Source organism: Prinia subflava, chromosome 15 (assembly GCF_021018805.1).
Source record: "Prinia subflava isolate CZ2003 ecotype Zambia chromosome 15, Cam_Psub_1.2, whole genome shotgun sequence".
Classification (NCBI taxonomy): domain Eukaryota; kingdom Metazoa; phylum Chordata; class Aves; order Passeriformes; family Cisticolidae; genus Prinia; species Prinia subflava.
In genome coordinates this window covers 9,877,918-9,901,861 of record NC_086261.1, presented here as the reverse complement: position 1 = coordinate 9,901,861, position 23,944 = coordinate 9,877,918, and the positions used below count along the sequence as shown (strand labels likewise).

General features: G+C 39.9%; 1 protein-coding gene across 3 annotated transcripts; it reads right to left on the bottom strand.

Moving 5' to 3' along the window:
• Positions 1-828: 828 nt before the first annotated feature.
• Positions 829-21,809, bottom strand: USP8 (ubiquitin specific peptidase 8). Of its 3 annotated transcripts, XM_063412306.1 has the most exons (20): positions 21,658-21,809; positions 16,970-17,140; positions 16,169-16,313; positions 15,596-15,681; positions 12,888-13,032; positions 12,265-12,322; positions 11,407-11,551; positions 10,992-11,154; positions 9,655-9,799; positions 9,267-9,460; positions 7,546-8,148; positions 6,248-6,337; positions 5,569-5,649; positions 5,086-5,348; positions 4,273-4,485; positions 3,613-3,823; positions 3,047-3,283; positions 2,434-2,576; positions 1,992-2,124; positions 829-1,781 (listed from the first exon to the last, which is right to left on the bottom strand). In XM_063412306.1, the coding sequence occupies exons 2-20, from the start codon at positions 17,071-17,073 to the stop codon at positions 1,596-1,598; spliced, it is 3,345 nt and encodes a 1,114-aa protein (XP_063268376.1). In that variant the 5' UTR covers positions 17,074-17,140; positions 21,658-21,809; the 3' UTR covers positions 829-1,595. The 3 variants fall into 3 exon arrangements, with proteins under 3 accessions (XP_063268376.1, XP_063268373.1, XP_063268374.1); XM_063412303.1 differs by lacking the exon at positions 6,248-6,337; XM_063412304.1 differs by lacking the exons at positions 6,248-6,337; positions 21,658-21,809 and adding an exon at positions 21,396-21,414.
• Between the last annotated feature and the right edge of the window lie 2,135 nt (positions 21,810-23,944).

Genomic DNA, 23,944 nt, shown 5'->3' with positions numbered 1-23,944 from the left:
ATCTCCCAAAGCTACTGAGACCATGTTAGTCCTTGAAGTCAACACTGAGTAGGGCAGCTCCTAGAACTCACCAGCAGCATTAGCCAACTCCTGTTTCATCAATAAACTAGAGCATGAGCACTACTGAGCAGCTGCTGTGGTCTTTCAGGAAGTGATTCCTAGCAAGGACAGTTACAGCCTCTAAGCCACAGAGGAATGTGCATCTGCTCCATGTGCAGCAGGGCCAAGGGTTGTTCTCCATGACAACCTTCTTGCACCCCTCAAAAGAGCCAGGATGCTGAAAACACAGATGCACGTGCCTGGAAATTCTTGTTTTTCTGCTGGTAAAGGTAGGTTGTTCTAAGCTGCCTTTCAGGAACTAACAGAAGGATACCAAAGCAAAAGCACACACCCAGACCAGACTGTGTGCTACAGGAGAGAGGATGGAGTGACCATTAATATATAAGAAAGAAAAAGGCATTGTTCTACTGATGCTAGTTTTGTTCCTCCAGCACTTCAAACTTGTTTGCAGCTTGTAAGCTTCTAGAAAACAATCAGTATTGGTCTTAATTCCATCACCAAGACAGACAGACACAGACAGGTAAAAGCTCAGAATGTAAGACTTTCGAATGCCAGCCAAATCAGAAACGGAAAACTAACTCCAATCCAGAGCAGGTAAGTACATAAGATGCAACTAAAAGAAGTTCTTAAACTAATCAGCTCTATGCAAAACAATATGGTGTTTTTATCTGGAGAACCTTTAAACTGTGTGAATATGATTCAGACTGTTATTATGTACAATCTTGATCATTACATAACAAGCTGAGAATGAAAAACCAAAACCAAACATACATTTAACAGGATATATTTTTAAATAATTTCTTCATTAAGGTTTTTAATGCATGTGTACATGAAAATTTATATTAAAAAATTAAAAAGGAAATTCTTGTTTGTTTAGAATAACTCTGAAGTGCACAAATATTGACAAAAGCTAACAGAAAAAATAATACAGCTCTGCTTTTTTATTAAGTAGTGTTGCAATTACCTAGAGCTGGCAAATAAATGCAATCCTCTGAGTTTTAGAGATTCTCACAAAAAGGACAACATTTTATTATATACATAGTCTGATGTGCAAGTATGCAATCAATATGTACACTTACATTCCTAACTGTTTACATCGTTCTAGAGTATTCACAGTAGAATCAAGCTTAAGGTTAGAAATGTGAAAAGGCCATTAACAGTGAAAGAAAAAAATAAACCAAGATATGCCTTGGGATTTTAAGACATTTTAAACTACTTGTTAATAGATTTCAGATGACTAAGCTAGAATTTAATTTTGGAGCAGACTAAAAATATAGTTCTTTTTTAAATAAAGAGTAATGCAAGTATGCTTGTAAATGGTTCCACAGATGGCAGTATGAGCACAAGCATCACCCACCAGTCTCTGATTGTTAAGCACTGCTCCGGGCCCCAGCGAGCCCTGCTGGCAGACACCCTGCTGCAGCCCTCCCTCTCCTCCAGTGACTATGGCTGCTGTAGTTTTGCAGATTTATAGCATTCCCAGGCCTACTTTGCTCTTGAAAGAAAGAAAACCAGTTTCCTTAACCCACGTTCCTTTACGTGGCCATATCTACTGCTCGCTGTTCATAGGAAGTATAAAAGAGAATGTAAGCAGCAGAGGACTTCACCGAGGACGCTGAGATCTCAGACACTTCGTGGTCATCAAACTTAAACCAGCGCTGCTTGGAAGCGTTTTTGCAGTAGGCTGTGTAGTGCCCCCCGTCCAGCCCACCGTAATGATTCTGTGAACGTAAGGCAAGGATTAGTGGCTTCTTCCCCAGTTAGGGAAATCATCTAGAACACTTAATTTTACCAAATCTCAATCACTCTTTTTAGAAAGTAACTTAGTCTTCACCTACAATGCAGCCTGGGAACCTGGCTGAATCTCACAGGCTGCTCTGAGTCCTGGCATAAAGTGCAGCTGGATTTTGAAATGGGACATGGTTACTCACCGATACTGAGAACAGATTGTATCTCTTCAAGGAAGTCTTTGGACCAATAACATACTGTGAGAGGTCAAGAGTTTCCAGTGGAAAATCTACTGAAGTTTGAAGCTTTTGCTTCCATCTTCCATCATAGGAAAATCTAGAGAATTAAAAAGCATCATGAATAGTTACAGGTTGTTCACAAGCTATTCAGGTGTATTAAGCATGTTTGTTTGCCCTGTTTTTAACCAGGATGTGATCTCAGCTAAAGCCCCCAGTTCTGTTAAGGCTTGCCCATGTGTTTCTTAGCACAAATAACAACAGGTCACTTGGGAATTAGAGCCTTATAAAAGAAGCATCAAATGAAAATAAAATTCTTGCAACATTACAACTGGTAATATATCTATGCTTTCCATCAAAGGCTGGTCATTTCATCCTAATTAGTATTCACCAATCACGATTTCCTTACCGTTTCAAATGCACAAGAAGAACAGGTGGTAATTTCCAAATTTCGATTTTTTTTGAAGAATCCCTTCGAGTTTTGCAATGGCTACAGTAAAATCTATTGTTATCAGTGAGCTTTTCTTCTTTGGAGAACAATCTAAGGCATTCCTAAAACAAATTACAAACAGAGATTGTGAATGGCAGGTGTTTATGGAAGTATAACAAAAGTGGTTGTTTCCCATTTGGTTGTTAAGCTGCATCGGTTATCTGCATCCTACATTTCACTGAGGAATAGTGACCTAAGTCTATGTGTGGAAGCAAATTTTACTGCAGATGTTAATTAGCATCCTTCAAAATATACAGACAATATTTTGTTTAAAACCACAGAATACTTACAATGTGACCTACCAAAGCAAGTAATATACATGTTGCTATTGTATGCTTCTGATTTAAAACTTTTAAGGGATGACCTATTTCTTTAAACTTCAGAAGAATTAAAAAATAATGCAGATTCAGATCTGTTCATGTTTCAGATCAGTGCAAATAAGCAGAGGGTGAGCAGAAGCAGCATGCTAAGGAGGTGCCAGAGGAATGCCTGCACTCCAGGAGCTGCTCCTCTCCTCTCTGGTTCCCCGTACCTGCAGGGTGCATTTGCTGGAGGATGCGAGTGGCAGCGACAGGTACATGAAAGCCTCGAAGGTTCTGGACCTCTTGTGGCACGTCAGACACTGCACAGTGGATTTGAACTGCCCTTGGAACAGTGCCACAATAATGGACTCGTTGAGCTGTTTGTGTTTGTGCCAGGCTATTTCTGCTGCACTTGAGTCATCAAGGTGATCGTTGTTTTCTTCCTTGTATCTTTTCCTGTTGTCAGCCTGGACAGCAGAAGGTTAAATACCACAGCAATATATTAACATATATATAAGTAAGAAGTCTCATCTATAGGCAAGCATGTGATTGAATATTCACAAGAATATTTAAACATGTCAGTGTAGCCATCCAGTTCTTGTCTAGTGAGGCTTCTCCTTCTCCACTACCTTTTACTGTTTCATACTGAATTCCTACTTTAATTCTGAATACTCATCTTTCTTTCTATACAAGCTTGCAGTAACATAATCTTCTTATGGAATATGAAGGTATTTTAAAAATTTATTTCTCTTGACTGTCTGACAGATATACAATTTGTTTTAAGTGTATTGCTTACTTTATTTAGGTCTTCATGCAAGCCATCCATTAGAAAGAGAAGTAATTCTTGGGAGTCCTGTTGGCTGTATCCTGCAAATTGGTCATTAATCTTCCCAATTGTAATTTTGAAGTCTTTTGGGCTGATATATTTATACTGTCCTGCCCATAAAGCTTTCATTATTACACCAAACTCTTCAGCCACTTCACCTTTATGCCCCAGGAAATTTGACCTATAAAATAAGAGAAAAAAATAATCTGAGCCATTCAAATAACTGGGTTTTAATATTAATGTTTTTAATTCAAGACATGATCCCAATTTTAAAATGATTTATTTAGACCAAGGAAAACTAGCTGTTAGACTGAGTTAAATTTTCATCTATGTCAGCATTGTAATTTGGTTCCATATTCCAGATGGAAGGTACAGCTGTTTTCAGCATGTTTTGGAAACTATTTAAATATTCAGTTTAGTTTTAGGAGACTCTAAAACACATGTATTATATGAAAGAGGTGACCATAATTTTAATTATCACTGTCCAGTAAAACCTATTTACTGACACACAATTTTGAAAATGTCAAGGTGCCAAAAAGTTATCATCTGTCTCCTACTTAGAAAAACAAACAACCCCACTAAATGATCTTTTTGAATTGGCAAGTATAAAGGCAGGTGAGAGATTGTTACCTGTTAATATCAGCTTGATACAAGTTTCTGTTGAAGTACTCAGCCAGGTGAGGTGCATTGCACAGACACTGCAGGATGGAATTCATGTAGCAGGTGTTCCCCAGGTTCCGGAGTCCTGTCAGAGCTGGCCCCGATCCCCCAAACACAGGATTAAGATTGCGAATCTGTGATGCCGAGAGCCTGGAAATTTCTGCTTTAGTGTAACAGGCAGGTCTACAAGCAAGAAATTATTTTTTAGGAGTCTCAGACTTGACAAAGTTGTGGACATAAACCAACAGACACCACCCCACCCCTCATCACCCACCCGGATTGCACCATCTTGGCACCAAACAGCATCATTCAAAATCAAAATCAGCCAGTGCACAGTGAGTATTCCATATACACTGGCCTATAATGAGGCTGAGTTTTAGGCACTGTCAGTTGTGAGATTTATGGGTTTTTTTCCTTCATTTCCTTAATTCACAGGCAAAGAATTAGCTGTTTAATAGTTTAAAATGTGAAAATTTGCATTTCCTGAACTGTCAGAATAGTCTTTTTGTATCTTAATATGAATAACAGAACTTAAAAAGCAACTGTCGCCCAATTAATAGGCTGTGACCTCTGAAATTCCTAATATGTAACTATTATATTGATTTTTCAAAGGTGACTGCTCTATACATTGAACTTTTAGTAATGAAATTTCAGTCAATTACTCTTGCATCCTTTCAAACCCACTTAGAAAGCAGTAATGAATTTCAGTTGGTTGAACACATAGAAAGTCCCTTGTGCTTTCATACTGCCCGAGTTGTGATCTAACTTATCAAACAAACATACTTATTGTCACGATTGACTGCAGGAGTCAGAGGAATCCTTTTCTTGTCCTCCTCCTGGATGGCTTGGGTTATGTCTGGGGAGGAGTAGGAGCGCTTCAGCTTGGAGTGTTCCCTGTCCCGCTCGGCAGCCGCCTTTGGCTTGGCTTTCCGTGTCGGAGGGGTTGAGGGAGGAGTGGCTGCAGGAGCCATTTCTGGTGGGTACATCTGAACTGTGTTTGTTGGCGAGTGATAGTAACGGTAGGTCCCAGTGATGTCATCTAGGAACTTGGGGAAAAAACCCAAATAGTTTCAAACCCAAGTGAAAATCCATCATTAACTTACCTAGTAATAAATTATTATAGAACAGCACGAGTTTTTCAGATGTTGTAAGTTAAAGAGGAATAAAAAACAATGAAACAAGATCTAACTTAGAAATAAGACACAACTGAAATACAGGACAAAACTCCACAAGACAGTTTGATTTTCATATCAGAAGAGAAGTTACCTTTACCCAACCTGCAGGCAGCCCTGGGACTATCCTTCCCATCTCCTCACTTCGTGCTCTCATTAATGGCTCCCGCTGGGACTGACAAACAAAGAGAAAAGCATGTACAGTTAACCTATGTAGAGCCACAAGCTGCCTGTGACTTGCCTATGGAGTTACATGACTCAGTGCAAACAGTGCAATAAATCCTTGATGATAGATAGAAATACAATGTATTGTAATGGTAATTTAGTATTTTCTATTGCTCAATCTAAACAAGATCCTTTTGCTGACACATTCCAAAAAAACCCAAAAAAACAAACCAACCATTCAGACTCATAACCTAGTATTTTTCCCTGAAGAATCAGGAAATAGTAGGAGTAGGTGCTTCTGTTAAACACGTAAGGCTGAGGTTTTTTCCCTCTTAAAGCAGCACTTGAAGGTGTATGCATGAGATGACAAATGCGTGGAAAATGCTTGTTAATGCCACCAGAAATACATTGACTTCTAATGAAAATTTCAAGTATTTCTTCACACCAATATGACAAATGAAAAGAAGCAACTGAACAATGTGAACATGGCAGAGTATTTTCTTAAGATGATGACTTTAGAAACTGAAATGAGGTGGAATTTAACATATAATAATCATAAAGCATCTGTGCTTGATTATTTTGGCTACATACAATACATTTGTATTTACTTTAAGTCTTTCAGTATCTTGTTCAGAATCCTCTCTAGGGGGTCCTGCCTTTTGAGCTCCACTGTCTGGTTGTCCTTTAAACCCCGTTTGCTGCAAAAGATTTTGAGAGAAGGCTTCAATTTTCATTTGGCACGTCAGTAAAGAATGCTGATAAAGCAGTTACACTTGCTTTTTTGGTTGTTAAATGCATGTACCACAACAGAGTGGTTAAAGCAGTTAATTTTAAAGCAGGTAATTTTTATTCTTTCTATATGCTATAGGCAATTCACTGGAATAGTTTTTGAAACTGAATGTTGTATTACAGTTTGTTCTGTAGTTTTAACACCTCAGAAATAAAGTGCAGAAGTTCCACCTACACTACTTTCCACCCTCAAAGTTCTGGGCTTTACAATTTATTGTTAAATTTCAGGCTTTTTTCCCTTGCACTCCTCACTGGTCAAACCTATCCATGGAAAAGGCAAACTGTGAATCCAACATGAATTTGGTTGATCATAGGCCATCATTCTGGGGATATGTGAAGTTGCTCTGTCAAAAACTCATGAATGACTGTGCTAAATTTGTAAAGGAAGACTTATTTTGGTTTTCTTGTGCATTTGGATTAAACAAGCATCAATATTTGCTCAAATCACAACTGCAATTGCAAAAGCAGACAAAAATATCCTAATGCACATTCTTGAAAAGTGATTTTAAAGACATCTGTTCCCAAGTGTTTATGATCAGATGATTTGTTCATTGAGAAATTTTGCAACTTTTTTCAAGAATGAGGTAAGAAAGAACTGTGACACTCCTCCCTTCCCCCCAAGATTTGGAACTGGACCATTTTCAGCAAAAATCCTGAGGGTGTTGCTTTGCTTCCTGTGCCAGGCAACAAAATCCTGTTCTGGCAGTGTTTCTACACCTGGGGGCACTAAAGGGTTCCTCATGACACCATTGTGCCCCTAACATCACATAACAGTACCAAGCTGGCACAAGAGAGAAAATACCACCAGGCTTCTATTTCTGAAACAGAGGGTTGCAGTCTATGAACCATCATCCCTTCTAGCTCCATGTGAGTGGGAAGTTTTATTATCCTGTGGGGATTTCATGCTGCCCACTTACAAGAAAGAAACAAGCTTGTCTTGAACAAAAAAGATCTATTTGTGTCTTGGTTTTAACTCTCTCCTGTACTTTTATGTAAAAAATGGTCCAAATAAACATCCAATTATGTATTTCAAATTGCTAGATTAAAACTAGACTATTCACAATGATCTAAGTGCACAACTACTTCACATTTGATGATGATTTTCTTCTTCACTAACCTTGCCTGGAACAGTCACAAAGGTCTGAGATGCATCACCCAGGACCCGTTTCTGTGTTTCTGGTGTTCGAGTTCCCTTTTCTCTTTCTTCCATGGATATTTTGTCAATCTCAATCCTTTTTGCACCAATGTTTTCTGGTTCATTTTTATTTTGCTTTTTTGCTTCTACTGCTTCTCTGTGCGCTCTTTCTTGTTCCTTTCCCTCCTGTTCTCTTTTCATTTGTTCATCCCTCTCCTTCTGCTCTCTGTCCTCTTTTGATTGCTCTAGCTTCTCTCTGTGTTCTTTTTCCTTCTGTTCTTCTTTTGCCTTTTGTTCTTTTTCTTTTCGTTCTTGTTCTTCTTCTTCTCTTCTGAGCCTCTCTCTCTGTTCCTGTTGCTGCCTGTCCCTCAGCTCCTTTTCCCGCCTGTTTTTCTCTAACAGAGCCGCAGTTTCCGCATGGACCCGGCTTTTCTCCTCTTCTGTCAGTGCGCTCCCTGCGTCACGCACGGGCTTCGTGGAGCGGTCTGGGACTATCCTTCCATTCTCACCACACTGGCTGTCACTTGGAGGTTTTGCTCTCTTCTCATCAAACATTTTTAGTGAAGGCTTTTTAGAACGATCCACCTGTAACACAGGTGCAGAACACAGAGTAGAACAATTCACTACAGCTATTACTGCTCTCTTAGCTAAGCTCTTCCTAACTGAGATTTATAAGAGAATAAAGATGATAAAAAGTTGACTTCTACCAGAGAGAGTTATCTTTCAATTTTATTAAACCTGCTCATTCAAATTGCTTGTTAGTAAAATTAGGTATTCATTCCAGGTGTGAACTAATACACAAGTCCTACAGAACTGTAAGGACAGCATTATGCATGGATTTCCACAACCCTCTATTTCTGAGCTTTCAAAGGTGAACATTTAAGGGCAATCAGGCAGCCTAATTTGAGCTCAGCTCTCTCAACAATGTAACAAAGCAGATGCTTAAGGCAGATCTGCTTGGTGAGAAGGGGTATTTAAGAATGGCTTATGGTCAGATGTGGGCTAGTAGGTTGTTCTTGATGCTGGAGTGAATGTTCTGAAGAAATAAAAGCCCATCTGGTTCAGGGGCAAACAGAAATAAGGTCTTTAAATTTTACAGTTTAGGGTCTCTTGAATCAAATCTCTACTAAAGGCTATATCTAGAAGGCTGAAAGTGAAGAGCTTTTAGCCTTGTCTCCTAAAGATTATTATTTTAGTGTAAGAACTCTACAAAGATGTTTTTATGAACTTTTATTCATATGAAAGGAAGAAACAAATTCCTATACTTTCACTACTGGGCCAAGAGTAACAAAACACCTAAATGTTTAATTATTTGAAGAAAGATATAGTGGCTGGAAATCAGACCTGTGGAATAGCCAAGGTTAGCCATGGCTTAACTGTCCTCTCTGTATTTCATCCTTTGTGCTTTAAGGAGAAAGGTTACTTATAAACTTTCTGAATTAGCGATCAATTGCTGACCTTGAATTTCTCATATGCTCTTGTAAAAACATTTATGAAAAATCCTGCTATTCTGTTAAGTGTATGTAGTTTCACAGAATTCTGTAGATCAGTTACCACAGCTTCACAGACCACCAAGAGTGTGTACAAGGCTTAAAAAAATGTATTGAGTATGTTTGCTTGTGGATTTAGAGTTCTGGGTGTGGTGGGTGTCCAACAGATTAACCATATACTAACTGAAAAAAGGAACAGGTCAAAAATCTTACCTCAGGGATACTTCTTGTAACTGACACTGGATTAACTACAAAGGAACTATCGGATTTTGGAATAGCAGCATCCTGTATGTTTGGTCTGTTAAGTGATTTTAGTCTCTCTTCCAAATTATCTCCCATTTCTTCATTTTCAGCAACAACAGGTGGTACAGGGGCTGGCTCTTCCAGAGAGGGATATGTAAAATCCACTGCAGGAGAGGGCACAGGAGGGAACCATAAGAGAACACTCAAAACAAAACCACAAAAGCAAAATAAACCCCCCCATTCCAAGCCAAAATTTAGTTTTTAGCCAGAACAAGACTTTCCTAAAAACACCTGAAAGCATGAAAGACTCATGCAGTAACTACAAGTGCTTGGTGGGGTGTCATTCCTTTATACTTACAAGAAACAGTCACTGCTTCAGTCCTGCCATGCTGGGGTGGAGTTACTCTAGCATTTGTTGTATACTGGGGAAAACAAAGGAGCCAGTTCTCATAACCTCCCTCTAGAATTAGAGGTTCATTCTGCAGGATGGTTTTGCTTTCCCACTGTATGGAAAAGAAGTTTAAAGTTAATTGATTTAAAAATAGAAAATAAACTTTTACAGCTTACTAGTGTTGTTGAAATTTCTGTGCCTAGTTATTAAATGGAGAGATTGTTTTTAAGATTTTTAAACAAGAATTAAGAAGGCTGCAAAAACAGGGATCCTTTCTGTGTTTGGAGAATGCCCAGCACAGATGGGCTCCTCGCTCTGCCTACAATAGGGTGTGAACATTTCCAGTACTAAAGAACCACTTACTGCTACTTCACATAACAATCCTCCATGCAGAAAAGTATATTTATTACAGTATTTGCTTCAGTTCCTTTTCTGGTATGTTTGCTGAGGGATCAGTGATTTAGAAAGCGTAACATTAACTTTCTGAAACCCCTTAAGAGTTCAGGCTTCAGACTGCCCTCCTCCTGATGTCCTCAGTATCAGTATATGAACAAGACACAGAGGGTTTAGAGAATATTCTGTAAAGCACTAAAGAGGGAGAACTGTCTGAACCATCTCTGAACCCCAGTCCTGAACGTCAAGGTAACAGAAAGATCTGTAGTCCTTCACAAGAGCCACCACTATAGAGAGAAAGGATAACACAGACATAAGCAGGAGTTTGACTTGAAAATGTTGGGCACCTGCTCAGTGTGGAGTCTGTGAGCTTCCTGCACTGATGAAACTCAAATCTAAATTACTGTTTACCTAAAAGTTATATTCAATAATGCAGAAAAGTTAACTGTGCTCAAAATATTTCTGGAGCCTCCTTCACTGAAGCCCCTCCATTGCAGGAGGACCTGGCTGACAGAACTGCACAGCAGCTGCCCTTCCCTGGCCTGAGCAGCTGCCCGCCAGCTCCCAGGGATCAGCAATTCCTGTTGCTACTACAGGAGAGAGGGTGATTGTTCCTGGAAAACAGGACTAAAAGTACTTTCCCAAATAACTTTGTCAGCAAAGAACTCTAAGCTGATGAGCTGCTTGTTGAGGAGGTGAGCTGAGTTATTCTGCTGTTTAATAAGTGATACTGTCCTCTACTAGAGTACAGTGTGAAACTTCAAACTACACTTCTGCTATCAAAACAAGCAGGCTTTGAAAACTCAACCAACTGAGCTTAAGGCCTCCATATACCTTGTAAATACAAGTGCTTCCAGAACTTATTTACTAAGATGAATTAATTAATGAATTAAAAGATGGAATTTGCCAACCTTAAAAAGTGCATCTTTCAGGCTCTGAAGAGTTGTTCCCAGCTTTAAGTCTTCAGCAGAACTAAACCAGTCCAGCAGTATAACATAATGGAACTGGCCCCTCCTCTTCCATGAATCTCTAGAATCTTCTGGGAGTCTAGTTTCAATCAGATAAGCAGTATCTCTGAAATGTATTAACATGTATTTAAAGATTCATGTACAAATGTTTTGTCCAACAATATATAACCCACAGATGTTTATGTGCTTGGATAAATAGGCATTGTCTTCAAGTCAGTACATGCAAGAACAGAGCTGTGCAGATACATCTCACCCACTGCTACACAGCAGGGATTCTGAAACTAGGTGTACAAGCTTTAAAAGCAAGTAATTTTTTGGAAAACTAAATATTTCATTCTCATTTAACATCATGTCTTACCCAGGCCGGATAGCTTCTTCTGGGACGCTGATTGATTTTGGAATACAGGATTCCTGATAATCCTTCAATTTCCGAGCATCCATTATTAGCAATTCAATATTTTTGTCTGACATCATTGCAAACAGTTTCTCAGGTGTGATTGCTCCTTGAAAGAGAGAAGCAATTACATGTAAGAAGCTACATTATAAATGAAGATAGCTATGAATGGCTATGGTATCTGACTGGTGCAATCAAGACTGCAAACAGATGAAACAGAACTAAAAAGTCCCATAAAATCATGGAGGTGAGACATTACAGCGTGGACTTTTGCTCCCACTGCTGTAGTGATCAGCACCTGATCTCTTAGATTAGACCATACTGAATATTTCAGTGATAAACACATTTAACTTATTGTCATCTCATTGAAATCAAGCTATATAGGCAAGCATTTGTGAACTACATGCTGCAGATGTTCCTCTTAAGAACTCTAGAGAACATTTTCACATACTCGTTACAAGAACAAAACTCAGAATTTTATGAGGGGAAAGGAAAAATTTCATATTTAACTGAGTAAGCTGTCACATTTCAGCCCTGCCTATCAGATATAGAGCTGTTTTTCTTTCTAACCTGACCACTTCGGGACACTGTTCAACTGTAATTACTTAACAGCAGCTTTCTGAATTTATGAGAAGTAATGAAGGATTTCATACAGAGCTTAATTAATTACTAATTTGTTATAACTGAAATGCAGGATACTAGAATTTCATCAAAATATTTTAACTGTGAAATAACTCCTGAGAAGAACTGCAGCTGTGAGGTGATTAGTGCACAGTCATAGAGAAACCTTTTTCCCATTTGTGTGAGTATTGCATCTCTTACCACTCAGGCTATCAGGCTGATCCTTTCTTTCCAGTGAATGCTTTGTCTCACCATTAATCTGTATTGTAAGGGGGGAAAAAAACCAATTTAGTATGTAACACTCAGAACTAAGGTGGTCAACAAACAATGACACTCACAGAGCCTGAAGGAAACTGGTCAGACAGTTAAGCTACAGGAAGAAACACAGCACAAGGGAGCTGCTTCTGAAGATGTGCTGACAAATGTACTCAAAAGATACTAAGGTTGCTGCCCTGCCTAAACAGAGAACAGTTAAAAAGGTAACACAGCCTAGGATACCATCATCTACCAGAAGAAATTCTTCAAGTATTTGTTGAGAAATAAGTGTTTCCCCACTACTGCTAAAAAGTCAACCTCCACCTGAAATGGAGACATTATCCTTAACATCAGTTTGTCACCATTACCTTGGGTTTCTTGCATGTGATTCTTGCACTAATTCTTCATGTATGTCAAACAAATGTCAAAGAAGGGTTATGGAGAGTGAAAGTTAATTCAAAAAACCCCCATCCTGATTCTGAACTGGAAATAACTACTAGTAGAGACCAAATTCTAGACTGAAACTATACATTCACACTGAATTAGAGTTTGTAAACACCTTCACTTACCCTTTGGCTTTTTCCTTTGGAATCCACAGCACTTTCTGAGGAGTTTTTGGCTGAGCTCTTTCCATCATCTTTTGGTTCTTGCTTTTTCTGCAGCTCTTGCCTGTCCCTCTCTTCAAGCTTTTTCCGAACTTCAGCTTCCTCGTACCTATTGGGGGAAAGTAAGTGCCTTTTTTCAATAATGTGGTTTTGGCTAACCTTGGATTATTAATTTCAAAATCACTAAGTTTTCAGGCAAAAATTTTAAAAGAAGTATTTAGAGTTTTAAAAAGTTCAAGTATTGCCAGTTTTTGTATTCCAACAAACTCCATTTTGCTTCCTAACTATGTGGTCTTATTTCTCCCACTTTTGGGTTGGTTTTCTTATTGTTAAATCTTGGTTTGAGTCCTGTTACATAGCCACTGATTGTAAAGCTATTTTTTTCTTTAAACTGGGGTAATGCATAGCTATGGTATCTCCAAATGTTTTTCACTTTCCACAGAGAGGGTAGGTACTAGTGACTTACAAGTAAACTCCAATATATTACAAAAGTCATCCCAGGTATTTTATTTTGTTTTGCAATGGACCCAGTGCGGAGTAAGTTAGCTCAGTTATCTAAATTTGCTTTTTCTGAGAAGCTGGATCAGAACTACTCATACAGCAATCACCTTCAGAATGTAAACTGACTCCACGACGTGCTCACCTGTGTGTGCCTGGTGCTTGTTTCAAACACTGGGCCTACAGGGAAGCCAATGCAAGAACTGTGTTCACTCAGGAGTTTTGGGGAATGAGGTCTTGCATACAACTGTCCTTTCCATAAAGCCCCAGACCTGAAAATTACCCTCCTAGCCTTTCACCACTGGAAGCACAATCATGGTATTGTGAGCCAGTGATCTCCAAACTACAGTTTTTAGATCACCCACTGGAGGTTTGTACAGTCACATCATTGTTCAAAAGTATTCACTTACATTTAGTAGAGCTGAGAAGTTTAAGGATTACTAGTATCATAAAACAATAAAAGAATGTTTGACCTAACAATTTGGATGACTGAACCAAGAAGTAAACCATGAACACAGGACTGTGTTAGTAAGTGCTCATTTTAACCAGATGTTGTGAAATGAGCGTTAAAATAATGATGACAGTACAGCTGTATTTCAGTTCTAAAGTACTGTGCTAATAACATAGATCATTCAATCAAATTCCACCTCCTAGACTACTGCACTAATTGCCCACTAGGAGGATAGAGGCAGAAAGCCTTTAATTTTATTTTTGAAACAGGCTTCTTGATTTGGCACAGGCATTGTAAGTTAGAACTGAGCATTTTGTTCCCACTTCGAGTTCATGACACTAAAGCATATTTCAGATTTTAGTTTAATTTGGTCAGTGTGAAATATTTACCCATCAGTTTCCCATTTACACTTCTGAAGCACATAGCAGGTCATTCATGTAAGCATTCCTGCCCCTGTACAAGTTTCAGCAGCTCCACTTTTAGTTAACAATTAACATTCGAACTATTTGCTGGCCTACTGCCTGGGGAAGAAATTATACAAATAATTTCCCTGAAACTACTTCTGTAGTTACACAGGAGTTGTGTTTCATTTTTGTTACCTTTAAATATTTACACATTTTGCCAGAGTAGTTAAAAATTACTGCGTCAACTTCAAAATTCTGTTCCTTTCATAACGAGACGTAAGTTATTTAAACAAGTCCCTACATTTTGGGTTTCTCTGATTCTATCAATGTTTACTCTTAGAGTGAATTTGTAGCTCTGTTGAATTGTAAGATTCATCTAAACAAAGAAAATCTAAACATTGTTTTATACAGTGTCATGAGACATCTTTGTGAAGTCCCTCTTCACATACAGGTAACTACACTCACAGTTCACCTAAACTAATTTTATAGATTTAACACTTTGGAGGGCATAAAATATGCTTTCACAAGAATACTTGGGAGGAAAGGGGTGGGACACGACCCTTGTGAAGGGAAATGTGCCCAGCTGCAGAGACATAGAGTTAAAAGAGTGAGAAAGAGTCACTAAGGATGCAAGAAGCAGAGAAGGCTGGAAGTAAAAACTACTGTGCTAAATATCACCTAAAGATAGACTCCACCTTACAACTTCTTACTAAAACTTCGTGGCTTATGGCACAAATGTGTAACTTGACAGCTGTCAATCAGGTACCCAAAAGCCCATTAGCATCTGCTCATTTACATTTCTGCTCTGGCAGAACTGTGCATTCCATATACATGGCTGCAAGTGGCAGAGGAAAGGTGTGGCTAAAGAATGAAAACCTGGCATTTCTTAGTGTAAACTACATCCAGACTAGAGGGACTTCTTAACATATCTGATTATTAGGAACATTCATTAATGTATTTGGGTTCAGATGACCTTATGATTAAAAGGTTGAGGAGGAAATTGCTCTTGATCATCTCTACGGTATATACATTTCAGACCTTGTGGTTTCTTTTTATTAGTCAATAAATAAAACTAGAAGACACTGTCAACAAACCAAAGTTACTAGGAATTAGCAGACAGTGTATAAAATGACAAGTTATTGGAGTGGCAGTGAAAATTATCTCTAGTAAAAGACTTCTGGGAATAAATTTAAGCTCTAAAGAGTTTCAGGTACCTGCGGTTTACTCAAGTGCAATTGCTTACTACTAAATAGCATGAAAACCTGCACTTGGCACAAGGTATAAGGAACAATGTCTTAGCCATCAACTATATTACATACCTGAGTTTAAGGCTGTCTGACAGTATTTCAGCTTCATCAAGAGCTTTTTTTAAATTTGTAGGTCCCAGAATTGAATGAAAATAATCCTAAAATGACAAGGATCACATTACATAAATATACAGTTTAACAAAGCCTACTTCTATGGATGTCAAGACTCACTAATGTATGGAGAATTTATATTATAATGAGATTAATGCCAACAAAAGGAACTGGTTTGAATCAAAATATTTTCCATTCAAATATCAGTTTGTAAGTAAAATTGTTTTATAGCACTAATAAATAAAGACTAGACAAGGCAACCTCACTGAAGAAGTCTGACTGGTAAGAATTACGGGAATACCTTTCCATGAAAAAATATTCACAGATCTGACAATTTATATAATTTATACATTAAAAGAAAACTAAAAAAAGTTAACATCAGATTTGTCAAAAAACAGGAAAGAAAAAATAGCACCATAAGTGAGACAGTTTACTTAATATCAGTGTGATCCTTTGAATGTGCATTAGTGTAATTCTCTGTACTCCTCATACTTGAGACCAATGCAGAAGAGATCAGTCAGAAAGCTTTTATACCTGTTGCTGCTTAAAATCAGGTCTCTTTCTAATCAGGTTATAAACAGCCACATATTTCATGTATAGGATATAAGCTTTTTCTTCATCTCCATCCAGTCTGCTTTCCTCTGCTGCCTTGAAAATCTTAAGGGCACTCTGCACATAACTGAAACCAAAGAAGAGGAGTAAAGCACATCATTGTTGACTTGTCCCCAAACACCTTTTCATTACAAGATGCCATCTTAAGGATTTACAGATTTCACTCATATATTAATCATTTGATTTTGCCACCTTAATATAAAGCTTTCATTAAATATGAATTGCAATCATGTTCCTCCAAATAATGTTTATCTTTGCTAGTTTGTTTACCAGCCTTATTTAATGTCTTCCATAATTAAATACCATAGTGAGATATGGAAAAAGGTACTCTTCCCTTCTAAGAATAACCTTTTTCCTAGGAAAAACTAAGTCATAGTAAGACAAAAGTAAATCATTGATTGTCTAAAAATGCTAGAGGCAAGGCATTCAGACACTTGCTAACAATTTTCTCATTTTTACAGATTTGCATTTATGTAGCCTTTCCTCTAAGTGTGCAGATTTTCATGGGCATTGTGCTCTGCCCAAGTCATGTTTTGGCAGTATGCCAAGTGACCTTCTGAAGGCAGTAACCATATCCAAGGTGACAGCTCAGAGCCACACACAGGACTATTGAAGAATTTATATCTAGCACAAATTATGAAGGTAATTTAGATCCACAACAAATTTGTTCTGGAACCACTAATATTTTAAGTATTAATTTAAAATCAGTTGTAACATATATACCTTTTTGTACTGGTCTTTTCAGGTTTTACTTCTGTCTTCTTGTTGAGATCTTTCAATGAAGTAGAGAGGTATAGCTCCTTAGGTACAGATGCCACAGCAGGCATGTTAATATTGTTACTTATGTCCCTTCTAGGATGTTACAGCTTCTTAGAAGTCTCTATCGATATTTTTCTGGAGGAGGAAAAAAGGGAACAGCCAAATTATATTCCAATTACTTTTAGTACAGTAATTATAGTTACCTGTGTAGGTTTATTACCTAATTTATCTCACCATGTGTGAGCTGGCAAACAGAGTGTCTGAACAATTAACAGCATAAATTAATCCTTGCAAAGTGACAGAATTATTTGAAATTACTTCAGGTAATTCATCAAGAATGTCCAGCAAAATGGTGCTAACAGAAAAATAAAAAAATAATAAGAAATGCTGACTCATGAATGTTCAAAATCATATCCAGCAAATTTATTCTACTGAAACGCCAGCAAGATCAAATATCAGCTGACTGACTCCTCTGTACTCTGCAAATACACAGTACCCCCTTTGAAAAATGACTTCTAATGTCTTGCTAAGAGATAAGCTGAGAACAGGAAGGCTGTTACCATTAAAGTCAACTGAAACATTTTGGACATTCTATAGGTCTTCAACTCCTTGATGCCACTGACTTTGTGCTTTCATTTGAAAGTGCTCCAGGCTGCCATGAAATAGTTAAGCAGAGTTTGGTCACAAGGGCCTGTTACATCACTGAGACAGGGAAGTCCATGAAGTCTCCTGCAGACAGTCTAACTAAAACTCTTTGCATCTAGTACACAGTGAGCTATTTTAGCCTTGGGGGTGGCAGGGGAGGAACTGAGCTCCTTCACAAGCAAGTGGTGAGACACTAAGATGGGAGCGATACTGATGGAATTAAGGGGGACTCATTAGAAGACACTCAAATTATACCAGCAAGTAATTATTTCCTAGTAAAGTCACACGGCTTTTGACAAGGTGAAGGTAGAGCATTGCCCTTTCACTCTCAATGTGATGACCAGCATGACAGGTGTGACCAATAAAACCAGCCAGTGACCTCAGAGGGAAGTTTCACCTGACCAAATTGATCAGTAGCTCACTGCCACTGAATGAGGCAGTCCCAATTCCCCTCCCTCTTTCTCATGCTGGTCTGGTACCTCTCCAACCCCTTATTGAGCCAATTCAGCCTGCTGAAGAAGCAGAAAGGCTGCACAGCTCGTGCAAGGGCAGCAGTTGGCATGTGCAGTCCAGAATGAGAAGCCAAGGTGGGAATGGGATCCCTTTGCAAGGCTCAAAGCTGTTGTACTCCTTGAAGTATTACTGCACAGAGTATTGCTAGGTTGACTATTATTGGTCTAGGAACTGTTATCAAACAAAGACACTAAGATAACACAAGCCTTTGGTTTAAAGTCTGGTATGCCAAGGTCAGACTAAACAATATCTAGCAAAATAACTTACTGCTTGAACACAGATGCTGAACTTGCTAATTTCCAACTAGGTATCAGATTTTAAAACTGAAAAATGTGTTTAAAATCCCCTCTTAGGAGACTAATTTCCAGATAATTCTATAAAGTAAGTAATAAAGTTCTCAAGCACTATCTTTTATACATAAAATTAAAAATATAACCCATACCTCACTCATCTTAAAACACTGTCTTTTCTATATGATGTGCCATACATTCAGTTGTAACTTTCAGGAAGCTAATTCACTAGAACTGCATGCAGTAGAAAAAAAGCACAGACACCCCCTGCCCCAAAGAAGACCTTTATAAAACCCTTTTAGCCTAAAACAAAGACATATTTTCCGCAACCTCATAAAGAGAGGCTTCACTCTTATTAAGATTTTAGTATTGCTCCTCTCATTCTACTTTCAGAGCAAGTCTTTACCTGGCTTTTTTTCTCTCCATGGAACTGTAAATAGACTTTTCCTTTGAAGCTTTAAGTCTTTTCCAAATATATCTTCAATGTTTGCTCTGTTATGTAACCAGTATTTTCTTAATCTTAAGTGGCAGCATTTCGTTGTGTTCTGACAGAATATTGTAACTAAATACGCAGTCTGAATAAGATATGCACATAGCATTTGAGTGCTGTGTGCATATGAGCAAAAAAGGCTCAAGATTATGTGGAAGATGAACCATTTAATGATGTCAGTAAATTCTCAAGTGTTGCTGACACACCTTGAAAAGGGCAGATCTTCTGGAACATCATCTATACAAATGCAGAACTAATAAATAAAAGCCAGCTCTGAGGTTTGGCCTGAAACAAGAATTGTTTTTCCACATTTTCCTATGGTCACTAAGTTATAACTGCAGGTCTTTAAACTGCCTTGCAAGTTCACTGCTGAATTTCTATTTTCTGATTAAAAGAAATTTCTATACCTTTTTTCAAAACATGAGCTACTAACCACAGTATGTGATGAATGAGGTATTACTCTTTGACCTCCCACAGCACCACAATTCATACAATATGCTGCAGTGAAATGAGGAAGAAAGGATAAGGAATAACATTTTCTAAACTTAAAAAAAATAAAATTCTCAAGCACACACTTAATTGAAATATACACAGCATATGTCATAAGTTGATATGAGATTTCAGTTGCAGTTTCTAAGTAATTCTTCTATACAGAATCTTAATTTTGGATCTGCAACTAACATTTTCAGGTTTATACATCACGAATCCCCTAACTGAATTTTAGTTACTACAGAGTGACTATTATTGACTGACAGTTGACTGCTCAGTCTTAGCTTGTAAGGACCCTTACAATTTCTTAAGCTTCTACTAAATTTTAAGATGTGCTTTACCCTAATTTTTCCTCATACTCAAAAGAACATGGTTTATTTCCTTCACTTTTGAGCAAGCTTTGGGAAGACTACAATTTCAGAATCCAAAGCAGCTCCTTCATTGATAAATATTGCCATCTGATTTTGAACACGATTTTTTGCAGATTCCTAACTGGCCTAGTCTCACTGGAGGAATCCAGCAAAATACAGTTGCACAAATACAGTTTGGAACTTGTCAACATAAAAGAAAACTGGATCATAAAATCATAAATACAAGGCACTGAAGAAGTTATAATAGCTAAACCTACTATTAGTCAACCCTGTGAGGAAGAAGAAGCAATCTATTTCAGATTTGTCAACTTTTTTCTTAAAAATTAAGATCAAACTCAAAACCTGGGACTTTTTCTACCCCCAGCTGAAGTATTATCTCTGGCTCCTTCTTCATACCTATGAGTGCTGAAAAGCAGGCCAATATCCCAAAAATATAAGTGAAGTCATGCTTGTATGTTTATGGGCATTTGACATACTTAGAATGGATAGTTTTATCCTGACAGGGAAACATACCTGTTGGTAACAGGTTTTTCAACATCTAATTATCATGCCAGTTTTACTAAGGATATGAGTAAGCTTTAAGTGGAATGACTACAGAAAGAACAATGCACACAAGCAGTTACACTGCAAGCAGTGCACACACCAACACATTGTGAAATACTGACACAAGTACTGTGCATCACCAATTCAGGTATGTAATAAAGTATTATTCACTTACCTATTTTTGTCTCTAACACTTGAAAGAATGAGAAATGGATTTCTCATGAACATTAAGTTACTCAGTTTTCTCAGAATTAAGTTTTACTGTCTGCACTTAATTTACAAGAGTTGGTTTTGTTAAGATAATCAGTGTCAGCCTAGAGACTGAGAATTTTACAATGATTGAACTACACAATAAATCAGTATATTTAGTTCTGTGAGTCCTCTAGCTGTCTTCCAGGCTCTGGTATTGTTAGTACTACAGGCCTTGGTACTGTAAGCTAATGTGCATAGGATGATCATAACAATTGGGGCTTCTTGTGGCGAGCTCATTATGCCCACAGAGAGTACCAAACTCTCACCATTCTTTGGTTGTCACCAGTCACCAGGGCAGTAACACATCAAGGGTTTCTCTGCAGCCACATACCCTGCTGAAACCTGCACCAACCTCCCTGCCAAGCCTCGCAATTCCTCTCCACACAGCGAGAAAACGCTTTGACAGACAACCATCCAACAGTTTCACTGATACCGAGGGGAAAGAAAGACTGTAAAGTTTCTTAAAAAGAAAGACACTGGATTTTCTGCAGGAAGTTTTAAAGTTAATCTATCTAAGTAAAACCACAAATAGTTCAACTTCTTATTTAGATAAATGAACATTTGTAAGGCGTAGGCGAACAGCAGAGGTGATAAGAAGCCGGGGAGGTGACAGAGAGGCAGAAGACTGCTTCAAGTTTCCAGCGGGGCGGTCAATAGCGCAGCGGCCCGGCCGGGCTGTGGCAATCTCCATGACACCGCAGCTCGCCGGCCGCAGGAGTGCGGCACTCTGGGAAGCGCCGCTTCCCTGCCATCTTCCTCCGGCCGCTCCCGGGCTCGGTGCCCCGCTCGCTCCTCACCATGGCCAGGCTAATGCCGGGGTGCTGCGGGCTGCCCAAGGTCACATCGCCGGCTCCCCGCCGGGCCAGGCCCGATTCTCCCCGCGCGGCCCGGACCGGTTCCCCCGTCCTCCGCAGCCCCTCGAGGGCCGCTCCCCCCGCAGGCGGGGCTGGGCCCGGGGATCTCTCCAAGGGCGCCCGCCCCTCCCGTCACTGCCGGAGTCCCCCTGTCCCGCAGGCCTCGCTCCCCGCCGGCCCAGAGCCGCCTCGGCCGCGCACTCACCGCCGCGGGGACTCGCTGCCTCCGCCCGCCGGCCCGGGGCAGGCCCATGTCCGAGCGCGGCTGCCGAGGAGACGCTACGCGGCCATTGCTGCTAGGGCGGAACTCGGCAGCGTCCCTCCTTCCCCGCTTCCCTCCCTCCTCCCGGGCCTCCGCTCCCCGCGGGGGCGGGGACTGTCACGGCCCTATCCGTGCCGCGGGGCCGGCTCGGGCCGCGGGAGGCCCTGGCTGCGCCGCTGGCCTGCGGGCCCTGTGGGGCGCGGCAGCGCTCGCTCGGGCGGGGCACACAGCCCCACACCCGCCGCGGAGCTGTGTCGGTGGCTCTGGGGGCGGTGTGAGGGGAGGGAGACGCGGGTGACCTCGGCCCAGCACCACCCGCCGGCCCTGGGGAGCGCTCCGAGGGAGCGCGAGGTTACCTGCCGTGCCCTGCCCGCCTCCCGGGGCTGCTGCCCCGCCGGGCCTGGCTCCTCGTCTCGGGACCGGGACATTTGTGACCGTGGCCAAGCCACTAAGAGCGGGCTCCGGGGTCTGTCACATTCTGTGGGGCATCCCAGCGTTTGTATGGGGTGTTAAACTGGCTCACTGTATGTACTTTGCAGTCTGGTGTGCAAAGGCGAGACACCTCTCTTTATAAAAATATCCTATTTTTAGACTAGAAAAAACTGGATTGATAAGGGACACGCCAGTTTTTCTGTCGATGACAGTGTTTTCTGTGCATCTTCTGTTACTACTAGCACCGTACCTCAGGGATGGCAGGTATGTGTGGGTGTGCTGGTACGGTCATGCTGGGAGAAGGGGAAAGGCCGGCCGTGCCATGGAGGTCTTACACAACTGGAGGAGATGCTCTGTGCTGCCGCAGTCCTGGCCTGTCCCCTAAATGTGTTGGAGGGTGAGGGGATTCAATACATTTCAACCTGGTGCTCAGTTTTGGCAGTGCAAATGTCTTGTGAGCCGGGGCAGTTTCCATCAGTGACTTTAGAAAACAGGGAGGTCTTGGAGCCTAAACAGGGAAGTTTAGAAAACATGGACACGCCTGTCTCCATGTAGCTTACTTCTGATTCCTTGCCCAGGAAGCTGAACTGTATCACAGCCTCACAGTCACATTGGTTGGTACTGGGCATGTGAAACGCTCAGACAGTTTCTCCATCTGTACTTTGCAGAGTGTGTGAGTGATCAGGCATGTGAAAGGTTCTGGAAGAAATGAGAACAGTCTTCTATATTGTGCAGAAAGGTTAATACCAAAGTAAGTCCATGATTCTAACAACTCTCAGGTGAACTGAATATTAATAACGCCACACTCTTGTAAGTGCCTTTCTCAGACCTGTGCTATGTGTTTTAGCCAGGGTGGGTGATGCCAGAAAGTTATGACAAGACGGAAGGGGTAAGTCCACTGATGTCAGAGCTTGGGATGTGTACAAATTAATGTTGACTCTCATAGTCACTGCTGTCCAAACTGGACTCAGAGAATCCCTTTTATTGCTTCTCTTGTATGAAAAAAATGTGTGATACAATCTTTGGTCTTACTTGTATGGGCAAGCCCCAGCCATACATAGAAAAGTGTTGGGGAGGAGCTGCCTGTGCAATTAGCTTCACCCCACTCCAGAGCTTGTTAAAACATGCTAATAATGTTGATTACATTATAACATGCTATAGTTGCCTCGGGTTAGGACACATTTTTCTATCAGCACGTATGTTCTTGTGTAACGGTATTAAATAAAGAAAGAAAATAATTTTAAACAGTAGAAATTGGTGTGCTTTTTAGTAAAATGTATTAGATTATTTAGCTAAAAAAAATACATCTTCTAAAACAGGGTAAAATAGAAACCAGGTACTTTACAGATGTGAAATGTGTTCTGACTTCAGGTATCCAATGTCTCTCAATGTAGTTTTGGTGAATTGTGTAAAAAAAACAGACATTATTATTTTGTGATTGTAATAATGAAAACTGATATACAGTGCTGATGGACTAAATGCAGACTGACTTCTTCACCTCTATGAGAGACTGTCATTAATATGGAAATTTGCCTTTTCTGTAGCATTGCTGCTAAGACCACAAAGTCTTCCTGTTTATTGGCATATGCCTGTGAGGACATTGTAACATTTTCTGTGTCTACTGCTACTGCGTAAATGAAAAGCCCTAACATGACATGTTAAAACCTTGTTGGGAGACACACACGCTTGCCAACAACAAAAGAGAAATGTGCTTAAACTTGGATTTAAGGTTCCTATGGCCTAGGTGACCAGTGGCAGCCCCGAGGTGTTTGGATTTGTTCTCTAGTGCCGCCTTCTG

What these genes read in the sequence shown, in the direction of transcription:
- USP8 (XM_063412306.1), bottom strand. Translation starts at nt 17,073, where the DNA reads ATGCCTGCTGTGGCATCTGTACCTAAGGAGCTATACCTCTCTACTTCA. An exon ending in TGAAAGATGCACTTTTTAAG is followed by an intron (nt 9,800 to 10,991) that starts GTTGGCAAATTC and finishes TTTTCCATACAG; the next exon opens with TGGGAAAGCAAAACCATCCT. An exon ending in ACAATCTGTTCTCAGTATCG is followed by an intron (nt 1,782 to 1,991) that starts GTGAGTAACCAT and finishes TTACGTTCACAG; the next exon opens with AATCATTACGGTGGGCTGGA.